The sequence below is a fragment of the Primulina eburnea genome, chromosome 13 (genome assembly GCF_022965805.1).
Source record: "Primulina eburnea isolate SZY01 chromosome 13, ASM2296580v1, whole genome shotgun sequence".
In the NCBI taxonomy this organism is placed as follows: domain Eukaryota; kingdom Viridiplantae; phylum Streptophyta; class Magnoliopsida; order Lamiales; family Gesneriaceae; genus Primulina; species Primulina eburnea.
Genome location: NC_133113.1, coordinates 843,277 through 858,083, shown reverse-complemented (window position 1 = coordinate 858,083; position 14,807 = coordinate 843,277). Strand labels below are relative to the sequence as shown.

At 36.2% G+C, this 14,807-nt stretch overlaps 1 protein-coding gene across 1 annotated transcript; it reads right to left on the bottom strand.

Moving 5' to 3' along the window:
• Positions 1 to 78: 78 nt before the first annotated feature.
• LOC140809014 (uncharacterized) lies at positions 79 to 14,295 on the bottom strand. Its single transcript, XM_073166464.1, has 17 exons — positions 14,023 to 14,295; positions 13,754 to 13,935; positions 13,359 to 13,464; positions 13,120 to 13,196; positions 12,147 to 12,234; positions 5,674 to 5,863; positions 4,939 to 5,065; positions 4,674 to 4,754; positions 3,520 to 3,621; positions 3,308 to 3,403; positions 3,040 to 3,114; positions 2,431 to 2,550; positions 1,365 to 1,493; positions 1,171 to 1,248; positions 709 to 795; positions 399 to 485; positions 79 to 318 (listed from the first exon to the last, which is right to left on the bottom strand). Exons 1-17 carry the CDS (start codon positions 14,249 to 14,251, stop codon positions 268 to 270), a joined length of 1,905 nt encoding a protein of 634 aa, XP_073022565.1. The 5' UTR covers positions 14,252 to 14,295; the 3' UTR covers positions 79 to 267.
• Between the last annotated feature and the right edge of the window lie 512 nt (positions 14,296 to 14,807).

The window sequence follows — 14,807 nt, the reverse complement described above, 5'->3', positions numbered from 1 at the left end:
GAGAATCCTACTAGTTTGTACCCATATTGAGGTGAATGTTTCTCATAGTTTCAGACTTATTAGTTTGAAACAAACAGCTACGGTGGAAAGACTCTGCCGAATAAGCCAAATAAATACAATCCACTCAAGTGTTACATTTCTCTGAATTCTAGGATTTAATGATACGTAAGCTTTATGGGCGTATACCAAGAACTATTGGGATGTGATGGCATTATTATTTATCGTACATTACAAGGTTCAGTTCAAGAGATACTTGCCATTAAGCTGTCAGAGCTTCGCTTGACGTGGGCTGAATGCTGGATCAATGCAGACAACAACCTGCAATGTTTGCAATGGACATTATAAACCCTCGATCACAAGTGAAACTCATATGATTTGGTTGAAGAATGTAAAACTACCTTGCCGACACTTTTACCGGAATGAAGATAGTCGACAGCATCAGCAACAGAATGAATGCCAAAGAATGGTTTGGGGTCCACAACGACCTATCAAACGAAATATGAAATCTGTTATTAAAATGTGTAGAACAATAATCCTTTTAAGCCTACAGCAATCAAGCATCCGTATCACCGTATGAGTTATTTGAACATGTCTCGAAATTCAAATTGACTTTTTATTTGTAACAAGGTGCAATGTTCCTTGTCACCAACTGCGTTTGTTGCCAATGAATCTGAAGAAAATAACATTAGCGAATGTGTGGATGTTTACCTTGAGCTTCCCCGAGGAATAAAGATCCACTAGCCTATCTAGATGATTTTGCCAAAATTGAGCATATTGCACAAGGAAGAAGCCAGCCTAGAAACATTTCCGGTCAGAATTAAATTGTAGCAAATTCAAAGTTTTATACAAGACAAACGTATGCAAAACAGACTAAATTTCTAAACCAAATCTAGCAAACAGGAGGAGTTTTAGGGCTTAAAACAAACATAAAATAATATAAGTAACCAAAAACTTAATTAAATGAAGCACATTCCAGTATAGAACTATGGCAATAGATGCACAATCATCTATCGGAAATTGCCGGTGGTGTCAGTATAATATTCTTCTATTAACCAACACACACACACACATACACACACAACTGTCAAAAATAGATGAAGTAAGAAAAGCCAACGATTAATTTACAAGAGATGATTGAAGCATTAAAATGCACATTCAGAGTTCACATACCACAGTCTGGCTCTTTGCTAGAAGCTTTTCGCACAATCCAGTATAGTTTCGTGGCTGCCATCCATGTTCTCCTTGATACTATTGTGGCATGGGGTTAGATATGATATGTTGACAATAAACTAAAAGCAAAAAAAGATGCTCGCTCTGAAACTCCAGAGAAGATGCATAACTTAAATGTGTGAATCAATCCAGACCTGAGAAATCATCCCAATCACAACAAGGTGTCCATAGGTTGCCAAAGCATTCAAGCATATATCAAACATCTCACCACCGACGGACTCGTAAATAATGTCAACACCTTTAGGGAATTCATTCTTTAAAACCTGGGAGAAAATGAGATAAAATGCTATGAAAAAGCACACGATATGCCATTGGGGCAAATATAAAACACGGTTTCAATGAAAATTAGGAAACTGGGGCAAACTAAAGCACATGTTTTTGTCTTGCCACATGGAAGTCATAGAGAATCTTATTTTCATATGTGAGAGCTCATGACTCAAAATTGAAATCGAACCAACTTTTTGGCAAATAAGATAAACATGCAGTTTAAAAGTCCCACTTATTTTCTCTCCTTATTAGAATCACCGACATACACACGGGAAAGAAAAAAGGATGAGACACCCCATTTTCTAAGAGCTTCAAGCCAGTGCAAATGACCCACAGAAATTGGGTCCACATCAGTTAAGTATTCCCATACAAAGATTAGGTTGCTAAATGGTAGGGTTTTAAAAAGGATTGAATTTTTATAAGTTTATATTTGAAGAGAATCTGAGCTTATAAGTTCAGGTAACTACGAGATTTCCATTAGCTGTTAATGAACTGCATTCCCTCAGATGGCAAATTACTAGGAAAATGAATCAACCATGGCTAGGACTAAGTGTAAGAGCTATTCAATACCAGATAAGTAAGATCAGCAGGTCAACCAAGATGAGGGCAAAAAACTCATCTTACAAGACTAAATCCACAATCCCAATAGCTAAGACAAGACATTCGGGTTTTCCTAATATCGTGTTCCATGTCCTAGACACCAGGAAAAGTAGAAAGGAAAATAAATGAGATTAATTCTCCCAAGACATGTAAATTATAAATTTTCTGCCTCATGTCCACTGACTCGTCAACTCCCAAAGTGAAAAATATCAGGAACAACAAAAGTGTAACAAAGCTAAACCAAGAGTTCCACTTCCAACAGACAGAAACTTCATTTACCTTTGTTACGTTGCATGCCATTATTAGAATTTTGAAAAAAATCAAGAGACGTACAGTTTTTATATTTTCCACTTTATAGTCGATGACTCGATCCACTTTCAAACTTTTCAAAAGCTCTGCCTTATCTTTACCTCCACAGGTGGCAATGACTTTGTTTCCAGCTAGTTTTGCTAGCTGCACAAAGATACGGTCCATAAGAGTTAATATACGTGAGATTGAAATTATGAATGAGACTATACTTACTGATAGATGAACAAGAAAGAACATCATACAGACAAAAAAGGAAGTGAATAACATAAAATAATGTCATCAACTCCTGTCAATCTCCAAAAATACTTCTAGAAAATTATTTTTATTGAGGATTTCAATTGCCCCACCACAAAAAAGAAGAAAGCTCAATTATACCAGGTATCAAGAGCACCAACTATGTAAAGAACTCTCCTCATGGTCATATGCTTATACCTTTCCCTGACTTCTAACAGTCATGAAGTTCATATATCGAGGCTACTAAAGATGGGAGAAAATATTTTAAAATAAGACAGCTCTGGTGAACTTTAATGCACGATTGAATTCCCCATCGTTTATTACTTTAGTGATTCATGCTTCCAGTAAGCAACAGTTAGGAACTCTTAAATGAAATGTTCCTGCATAATCAGAGAGTACCTGAACAGCAAATTGACCCGTCCCCCCAGCAGCAGCAGTAACAAGAACTGTTTTTCCTGATTCCATTTGTGCAGCCTGTGAAGTTGATAAAAGGATGAAAAGATTAGTAAATCATTCTCTTGGTGAAATGAGTTTGAATAACGTCTTAAACAAAGGATTTGTCAAACAATCATCCAATTGCAGTGTGGTGTATGTTTCAGCATAAAGAAGGAAGAAGAGAAAACAAAATGAGATTAAAAAACGGATATCAAACATCAGCAGAAAGCACCTTTTCTAGAGCTATGGATGCTGTCAGTCCAGAGGTGAGCATAGCAACAATTTCTGGATCTGGTCTTGCAACAGGAAGTATATGTTTTGAATGTACCTAAATTACCGGGAAAAATCAATGATGTAAATATTCTACAATTTGTTTTTAAAAAATGTGGAATCGAATTAATGATGAAAGGTACCACATGTATGAAAGTTTGACAAATGTCTGACCGTGGTGAATTCAGCGTAACTTCCAAATGTCATGATTGCTGCAGGGGTTCCAACTTTTAAGTGCTTAACTGAATCGCCTACACCCGCAACTATACCCACAGCCTGCAATGTAATATCTTAATTCTCTAAAATGGATATGCCTGACTTTAAAATCAATATTATAGGGATAATAAAATAACGTTTAGGCACTACAAAATGTGTAACTAAACATATACAGAGTTAACTCTAAACTAGAACCAACTCAAAATACAAGATAGATAAATTGAAATGTTCAAATTCAAAATCTGCACCATCAAATACCATCACATGTTCGGGAAGCTTTCTTAATAGATAAAAGCATGATCTCAATCAAATAATCAAGAGAAACGAGATGTATAAGTTTACATGATGCATAATAAGCTCTCAAGTACATTGCATTCATTAAATAAACTGACCAATTTAAAACTAATATTTAGAAAGTATGATCACTGCCCACACAGCAGAAATATTGTGGAGATGTGCCATCAGAATGTCAAGAATGGTAACAAAAATAACAAAAGTTAGCATTTCCTAGTCCTCATCTGCCGTCTCTCACCACTTAGAAGGTGCATATGATAAATAAACTCAAGTTCTTGGTCTAGTAAGAAAGGAAGGAAAAGCAAGTTGGAAAGTTTTTTCTTTAAGAGTTCAGAAGGATACAGAGGATGTACATGTACACATGGACTTGGCAGCACAATTTTTTTTAAAAAAAATCCTGGCACAGCCATCTTAAAAAGCAGAGTTGAAATGCCTCGATGTTTGGAAAGAAAAATAGTCGAACCCAAGGATCATAAAGTCACACTTGCCTTTTCTGACCATGCATTTAAATCAGATATGTATGTACCAGATGGAGTATTTTACTATCTTAAGATGTGTTTTATTTCTGATGAAACTGCTGAATACAAAACAGAAAGAAAACAAAAAGAGATAGAATCTGAAAAAGGCAAGTCTGACTAGGAAAAGTCGTTTAATAACATATAAATCTTAAAAAGGAAAGAAACACTGAAACTAATGTTGAAAACTATTGCGTGGCATGAAGAATTATATGCAGTTTTGGCTGAAGTTTAGTTTGTCTCTTTCAACCTGAAATCTTTACTAATAGCATCAACAAAAGCATAAAGCAAGTGTTTACTAACCTCAAAACCAGCATCGAATGGAAGGCGAGCAGCAAGGTCGGTACCGCCCCCGCTAAAGTATCGTCCAGAGCTAAAATTCACCTGTCCAGAGTTAGTTTTCATTTATGAGCATTTCAAGCTTAAGAAAGATATATACTCGTCAATAGAATAAATACTACTCAGCCATTGGAATCCTCTTTGATGATGCCAATTCATATCTACACAAACTCTGTCAATTATTTGGACCAAAAGTTTTAAAAAAAATGTTTTATGGAGAAAACCTTACATCACTAGCATTAACTCCGGCATAGATGATTTTCAAAAGAACGTGATCTGGTTTAAGTGGCAATCTCAGAGGAGTCCGAACTACACTTGTAGCACTATGGAAGTTGTGACTCAGCGTGTGAACAACTCTAGAGGAAAAGATCAAACGAATAAGCGTCAAAGTAAAATATTAAACAGATGATTTGATACGGAAAGTATAGTAGAAGACAGTTTCTATGGTGAATGTTCTTAATGAAGCTTCACTTTCAAAATCATTAAATTGTTAACAAGACAAAATAACAATTGAGTACGTCTGTAAAAATGGATCATGCTCCGAAATAAACAAGCATTATGATTAGGACAAACCTTCCTTCGGCGGGTAAAACTAAAACAACACCATTCATAGAATCAGTAACTATTCCTCTATACTTGTACACAGAGCTGCTCTAATATCTTTATATTGGCCGTCACCCATTTATGACAATTTCAATTTGAATCCCAAAAAAACACAACAAGATAGAAGGAATCATCATTTGCTAGGTTAATTTTTATCAAAGAGTATACGTGAAAAAATTAGCTGAAAAAATTAGCAATAACATAATTTTTTCCAACTTTAGAATATCATTTCACTAGGACATGAATGAACGATGGCCCTTTGTGTTCACCAAATTGTTGTGGTTTTCAAAAATTTACTTACCAGCCAAACCAAATGAATTTCTAGTAATTTTGAGGCAAAATGTTAAACATTTTTGCTTACATCTTCTGAAAATTTTGGGGGAGTTGAATGTTAATTGGGACTACTTCTGGAGGTTTTCTCCTCGATGTTCTAGGCCGTAGACGATATTTTTCTTCTTCTTCGGGAGTTGGCCAATATTCCATACCCCTTCTGTTAGATATCCACAAGCAAGACCCAGCTTTACTTTCATCCGTAATAAGCTCATAAGCACCTACATAAGTTGGAAATACAGAGATGAAGTTAAGAAAACAGTTTCTGCACCAAGAAAATAAAATACTTTTAACAAACATACATCTAGAATCACGAAAACTGCAAGCTAGAAAACTTATTCCCACGCAGAATGAACCTTTTTGTTCAGTAAATGAAATTTAGTTTTTATTACAGAGCATACAAATATTCACATGGTTTTGCTGCACCACTTTGTAACTTTATGAAAAGACCACAAGATTAAAACTCACAATAATAGATTGGAAAACACTAGAAACACTCAAGGACTGATCACAACACTTAGAAAATAGAGATTGAAACGAACAATTGCATTCAACTTGGAGTAAACTCCAACAATTACAGTGAAGCAGCAATTTCCAGAAAAGAAAATGACAAGATGGAAAAAAATCACTCGCTTTCCCAATTGCCAACTAGCCGAGCTAGCTCGCACTCTAACAATAGATTTTTCCTCCCCTCTCCCCCTCCCCCTAAATTCCCTTCACTTTCTTGTGTCATAACTAACTCCTCTCTCCCCTTTTTTATTTGGCTTTCTTTCCTCTTCTATAGACCTTGTAAGTCGTAGGGCTTTTTTCTTGGGCCACTCTTAACCGCGGGTCTGTAACACTCTCTCTTTCCCTTTTTTCCATTCTTATGTAGAAACAAGGGAACCAATCTCATATGTTATAGCAGATGTGATAATTGTTAGGGATTGCACCGAAGCGATAACGATCGTAATGAAAAAAATTACGGAATAAAATAATCAACAAGAACACAAATATTTACGTGGTTCAACCAATTTAGGCTAAGTCCACGGAGCTATTGCTGATCTTTTATAACAGGAGAAATATTACAACAAGTGTATACAACAATACACTAAATATCTCATACTCCCAACCCAAGTATAACCGAGAAAAATAATTTCACCAATTCACACATGAGAACACTCAACGCTCAAATGTTCTCTATATTACACTAAGCTTTGAGAACTCTTGATTTTGGGATGCTATCAACTGAAACGAAAGAGTTCTATTTATAGGTGCAAAAACGTGTTTCCAACGCGTTAAAATAAAAAATATGTTTCTTTCGTCAACTATTGCTGCACGGTTTCCTTGTCAAATTTCGCTTTATTTCCAAAACATGTCGACAACTCATGCAATTTCATAAATGAATCTGATTATGACAACCCACCTAACATTTTTCAACCCTGAAGGCTTGATTTCAATCATGACTTCACACCATTAATGCAGTGGTTCATATCTCCTCATTTATTCTTGCAGTATTCAACTTCAGTTTGTCAATGATTACCATCTTCGTAAGCATATCAGCTGGGATTTTACTTCCAGGAATCTAATCAATCATCAAGACTCCATCTTCCAGCACTGATTTGATGAAATGGTACCTAACTTGTATATGTTTTCTCCTAACATGATAAACAGGATTTTTTGCTAAATGAATAGCACTCTGACTGTCACAGTGTAATGTGCTACCTTCAAGCTACTGACTCAATTCTTCCAGAAAAGATTTCAACCATATCATCTCCTTGCTAGCTTCTGTTACAGCAACGTACTCAGCTTCAGTGGTTGAAAGCGCAACTATTTTTTGCAGTTTTAGACGCCCAACTTACAACTGTACCACCTAATGTTAACACATGCTTAGTAGTACTTTAGTGCCATCTAGGTCACCACCCATGTCGGCCTCGACAAAACCTTGTAAGCCCAAATTTGACCTTCTGAAGCATAAAGATAAACTAGCAGTACTACCTCAGAATCCATTTAACTGCTTCCCAGTGTTGTTTTCCTGGATTGCTCATAAACCTACTCACAACTCCCACTACATGTGCTATGTCTGGTCTTGTACACACCATTGCATACATGAGACTTCCGACAGCAGAAGCATAAGGAACCTTGTTCATATAAGTATGCTCCTTCTCCGACGATGGTGATTGTGCTTTGGTTAGTTTAAAATGACTAGCCAAAAGAGTACTCACAAGTTTATCTTCATTCATGTTAAATCTGCTAATCACCTTTTTCCATGTACTCTTCTTGAGATAACTTCAAGATTTCATTCACCCGATCTCTAAAATCCTCGTTCCAAGGATTTGCTTTGCAGCCCCCAAATCTTTCATAGATAATTCTTTTGACAACTATTTCTTGAGTTTATCAATTTCCTCCAGACAAACTCTTACTATCAACATATCATCTGCGTATAACAGTAGAATGATATAAGAACCATCAAGCTTCTTCACATAACAACAGTGATCAGCCTGACACCTCAGGAAACCATAATTACTCATGAATCCATCAAACTTTTTGTCTCATTGTCTTGGAGCTTGTTTGAGACTATACAAGCTCTTCTGAAGTTTGCGCACCATTTTCTCCTTTCCCTATACTTCGAAACTCTGTGGCTGCTTCATATAAATTTCTTCATCTAGGTCACCATGAAGAAATGCCGTTTTTACATCTAACTGCTCCAGATATAAATCTTTTTTTGCCACTAATCCGAGTACAGTCATGATAGTGATTATCTTAACCACTGGAGAGAAAACCTCAGTGTAATCAATGCATTCTTTTTATCGAAAACCTTTTACAACAAGCCTTGCCTCGTACCCCTTGCTACAATCATGTTCTTCTTTTAACCGGTACGCCCACTTGTTATGTAATTCCTTTTTGCCTTGCGGAAGTTCTGTCAACTCCAACGGCTGGTTGGATGACTGTGAGAATTCATATCATCTTCTATGGCTAACTCCCACTTGATTGAATCGTCATTTTTCATAGCCTCTTCATAGGTCTCCGGTTCACTTTTGTCTGTCAGTAAAATATAGTGAAGTGTAGGGGAGTAGATCTCCTGAGTTCAAACACCGGAGTTTGTGGGTCATCATCTTTTGCAGTCGCTTCTTCATTTTTCTTGTTACTGCTTTTCGATTCATTCACATGAATAGTTGTCAATGGCACTTCATCAGTCTTCTTGACTTCAGGACATTCATCTTCGACTCCAATGTCTGACTTGTCCTTGTACAGTACTTGTCCATTGAAGATTACATCTCCACTCCGAATGATCTTTCGATTTTGGTCATTCCAAAAATGATAACCACACTCATTATCTCCATAATCAATAAAGAAACACTTATTTGATTTCGGATCAAACACTTCTTTGATTTCGGATCAAGCTTTGTTCTGCTAGCTAAATCAATATGAACATATGACAAACATCCAAACACTTTCAAGAAATAAAGGTATACTTCTTCGCCGCTCCATACCTCTTTGGGTATTCTGCAGTCAAGCGGTACCAAAGGTCCTCTGTTGATCAGATATGCTGTAGGGTTAACAGCATCACCCCAGAATGATTTTGGTAATCCAGAACGTAACCTCATGCCCCTAGCACGTTCATTCAAGGTCATGTTCATCCTTTCAGTTACACCATTATGTTGAGGTGTACGCAGAATGGTTTTCTCCATCTTGATCCCTTTCTGTACACAATATTTCTTGAACTCATCATCTTCGTATTCACCATCATTGTCAGATCGTAAGAACTTCATCTTCAAGTTGGTATCATTCTCAACCATGGCTTTCCTTCGTTTAAAGGTCTCATAAACATCATATTTATTTTTCAGAAAATAAACCCAAACTTTCCGGCTCGAATCGTCGATAAATGTGACATAATATCTTGAGCCTCCAAGGGATGTTACACTTACAGGAGATGGTCCTCATACATCAATATGAACCAGCTCCAACTTTGCTGAATTCGGTTCTCTACCGCCTTTTGAAAAACTCACATTTTTCTGTTTTCCAAAGATACAACTTTGACATAGTTTGTGTTCAACGGTCTTTAATTCCGGTAGCTTCCCGTTTGATACAAGCATCTGCATTCCCTTCTCACTTATATGCCCAAGCCTACAATGCCATAGACTTGAATTAGCTCCAGCATCCACGGCTGCTAATGTATCTCTGGAACTGTAAGTTATATAAAGTGTTCCAGTTTTCTTTCCTCGAGCAACAATCATGACTCCTTTGTTCACTTTCCAAGAACCATCGCCAAAGGTCACATTATGGACTTTGTCATGAAGTTATCCCACTGAGATCAAATTGCGTGTCAATTTTGGTACATGTCTGACTTTGTTGATTTTCCAGACAGCTCCATTTGACATCTTTATCCGGACATCACCCATACCAACTATTTCCAAAGGTTTTCTATCGGCCAAGAAAACTTTTCCGTAATCGCCAGCGACATAATTATTGAATACATTACGATTACCAGTGGTATGAAACGAAGCTCCTGAGTCCATAACCCAAGAATCAACTGGGATTTCCATGGATAGTAATAGAGCATCATGTACCTCCTCAGTAACAGCATTTGCATTATTCTTTGTTGATTTGCAGTTTATTTTAAGTGACCAGTTTCAACACAACTTCAGCACTTCAAATTCTTTTCAATAGTGTGTTTGTCTATTCAATTTCTTGATTTGGATCTACCACGCCATCAGTTAGAACTCTTTTCACCACTCATCCTTCTTCCTCTCTTTTCGAGATTTAGAGCAGATCTCGATGGTGTCCCTCCACCTGAATCCATCCTGCGAACTTTTTCAGCAAGAATTTGATATCTGATATAATTGAATTGTAGTTTTCTTTTTCCAACAGAGTTGATAACTGCTGTTCGCATCGGTTCTCAAACATTTGGTAAAGACGCCAAAAGAATAAGTGCATTAATCTCATCATCAAAGTTAATTTCAACTGATCATTTATGTGTTTAGCCACTAAAGCACATTCTCCCATTTCAAGTTGAATTATTTTTTCACGAGATATACTTTGTTGTTTGCTGATGGCTTCTCGTACATGTCCGATAAAATGGACACATCTCTTCTGTGGTTTCTGCATCCGCCACGTTATGTGTCACGTTCTTCGTTGGGGTCAAACGTATTACACCTAACACATGTCCGTCAAGGAGCTCCCGGTCATCATCCTCCAACTTTTCTGGCTTCATTATAGATAGAGGTTGATGCACCTTCTTGCTATACAAATAATCTCTAATCTGTAACCGTTAGAACAAAAAATATGTTCAGTCGAACTTGTTGATTCCCGGTCCCGATCCATCATTTTCGGCCATCACTTCTCTAGCCTTAGCAAAAAATCTTTTCTGATATGGAAGATCGGACAAAGCTGCAACCACAGAGCATACTCAGAAATTCTTAAGAATTTTTACAAGGCTCTGATACCAGTTGTTAGGGAATACACCGAAGCCATAACGATCGTGATGAAAAAAATTGCGGAATAAAATAATCAACAAGAACACAAATATTTACGCGGTTCACCCAAATTAGGCTACGTCCATAGAGCTACTGCTGATCTTTTATAACAAGATAAATATTACAACAAGTGTATACAACAATACATTAAATATCTCACCCTCCCAACCTGGGTATAATCAAGAAAAATAATTTATCCAACTCATACAAAAGAACACCCAACACTCAAATGCTCTCTATTAAACTAAGCTTTGAAAGCTCTTGATTTTGGGATGCTATAAACTGAAACGAAAGAGTTCTATTTATAGGCGCCACGTTAAAAAAAAATATGTTTCATTCGTCAACTATTGCTGCACGGTTTCCTTGTCAAATTTCGCTTCATTTCCAAAACATGTTGACAGCTCATGCAATTTAATAAATGAATCCGATTATGACAACCCACCTAACAATAATACACACAAAGACCATGATGCCATGCCCACTTTCCAGTTAATACTAACCAAGAATTTTTTATCAAATTCTGTTATAGAATGGAAACAAATATAAGAGATTTCTAATGCAACCATATCAGGAAACCATGAAAAGCAGGAGAATATTACTTTAGCCTATCTACTGGCATTTTTTTTCTGGTGATTAACATCTTATGCTATAGCAACAGGAGAATTTCGAGGTTCGCGGATAATGACCCAGAAATAATGGCAACCATTATTCCAACTGACATGATACTGAATATTTTCCCATTTTTATTTCTCCGGTTATGAGATTGACTAGGTCATGCATAAAAGTGAATAAAAAACAATATAATTAGGAATTATTAGATCTACTATAAATACTAATATTCTTCTCGCTCCATTATTTTATTTTTAAGATTTGCAAAACGAATGGGAATGATGATGAAAAGGACTATCGTCTACAATAATTGTAAGAAACTTGCCAAGAACAACAAATCAACTCCTTCACATCAATGACATAACATCATAAGTGCAATCTGGTATCTACTGATTGACATAAGATGTATAAACATTCGGCAGTATATGTTAGAACTTACCTTTTACCACTGAATCCATTGGTAGGAAACCCCCAAGAAGATTAATAAACTTAGGATCCATCTTAGAGGCCAATTCTGTTTGAACGAACTGCACGAAAGAATAGCTAGCAGCAATAAAATGTATGTTGACTTACAGTATATTAGTTGATTATTGTAATACAGCTCAGAATGCCTCATAATAACCCAAATGTGGGAATAGTACAATGGCCACAATACAAGCTACAACAACTTCAAATCTTTTGCTGGTCACTCCAACATGGATGTTTAAAAAACAAAATTTCTTAGCAAACAACCAGAACATAAATAAACAAACGTGCAAACATATACATACATGCATGCTTGCACATATGCATAAAAAAATTCTGACACCGCGATGATAGATTCATTTGATAATCGGTCATGATGAGTAAGATACTCAAAACAGTACTAATTCTGCTCCCAAATCATCTTCTTGGGTTTTCTATGTTGTTGTCTTTCTAGTTTATGGTACCCATCTGTCTGGTTCTTTCGATGGTAATTCAGATAACATGTTAAAGGCTCCAGGTAACTATAGGAACAAATACACACTTTGCCAAAATTTATTCCCAAATGACTTTAGGTGAAGCTAGAACAACCTAAGTCTAGTCTATCCTTCTATTAGTCATCTCCCTGCCCTTTCTGTGGTCTCCAGGTTTATAGGCAGAACAAATATTTTTTTCATGAAAAAGTAAATCAAATGTGGAGACGGAATCTATTACAAGTGGAAGCTTTCTGGTCAATATGCTAAACATGTTCATTACAGTTATTTGATTTTCTTTGCTGAAAAAAAAAAGAGTACTTTTGATTGAACGGAACAAAAGTTTAATTCTTTTTTAAAAAAACAAAAGTTTAATCCTTTCTTTCTGTGAAGCGGGATAAAATGAGGGGAAAGTTCAGTTTTCTTTTTTCTGTGAAGTAGAATTGTAAGCAAATATAAAACTTAGACGTGGCTAACCTCAGGACAGAGTGCATTAATACGGATTCCTTGTCGCTTGTAAAGAGCAAGTGATCTCGTGAATAACACAACTCCTCCTGCGAGATGAATTTTCTTTTATCAGATAGATAAATAGTCTTGAAGAAAAACAAAAAGCTAATATTATAGACCAAGATAATTATGGCACGGTAGAGACATAAAGTTAGAGTACACAGACAAGCACAACCAAAAAAAAAAGGCAAAAAGAGAAAAAGACGAACCTTTGGCGCCAGAATAAATAGGGTCAGCATACATTGGGTACAAACCCGAAGCCGATCCCACATTGATGATCACACCAGGTTTCTTTCTTGCTTTCATCGCCTGAATCTGTGCACCAAATCAAGACCATTAAATTATAGCCACCTGCTGAAGAACCACAAAATAGCATCTAAAAGATGAATATACAGAGGAGTAATGTTAACAACCAGTAACTAATCAGAAGACCTCTCCAAATTTATCCACAAATCTGTACAAAACCATCATATACAGCACACTCTCACATCTATAAACTGAATTGTCACCCTATTGGAGTATCAGCTTGAGTTCGTTTTTGTAAACAGATGGAACATATATTCCGATAAAATAAAGCCATGAATATATCTAAGTAAAATCATACCGCTAATCGAGTGCAATCAATAACACCGATAAGATTAACATCAACAGCGCGTCTCCATGATTTAGAACCATCAGTTTCGTCAGTATAAAATGAAATCGGAGTCGCAATTCCAGCACAATTAATACAGATATCCAACCCTCCATAAGTCGCAACGTGCTTCTCGAAAGCCGCCGCGATTTCATCTAAACACAAAATCAGACGATTCATGTATGCACGAACAAATCAATAGCGTTTCTTCCGCAAAAACAATGATAAAATTTGCAACTTACTCTTGTCTGCGACATCGCACTTGATGAATAAAACCGGCGTAAAAGTCAGATTGGAATGAAATTTAGACACTTCCGTTCCTGCGAGCGATGCAGCTTCTTTTCCTTTCTCTTCAGAAAAATCGACAACGGTGATGAAAATTCCTTTCTGAGCGAGCGCCAATACCAAAGCTCTACCGATGCCGGTGGCGCCGCCGGTGACTAAAGCTGAGAGGCCTGGCCGGAGCTCCATTGTTGCCCAGAGTTACGATGTTTACCAGGAGGTAATATTGTGTGTTTATATATATATATATATATATATATATTATCATCAGCTCTGGTGTGACGTGGTACAGTTGTTCTTTAGCGCCAAGCGGCTTTCTTTGTTCACACCGCCATAATTATATAATTTCTTTAATAATTTGTTGTTTGATCAAAATGTCAAAATAATGTTTTTGACTTTTTGTCCTTTTTTACCATAGATATCACAACGATAATTTTTTTGAGTAGGTCTCTTGTGAGATGATCTCATGAATCTTTATCTGTAATACGAGTCAAACATAGCAATATTCATACTAAAAAATAATATTATTTTAGCATATAAAATAATATTTTTTCATAGATAACTCAATTAAAAGATCTGTCTCACAAAATACGACATGTCACTTTACCATCACATAAGTTAGTTAAATTATATTAGACAAACTATATATAACAGATTTATCCAATAAAATGATGACTTAAAAAATAGAATTTATGATCAATTAGGCGGTTTCGATATAATAATATGATTAATTATTTTTTAAGTT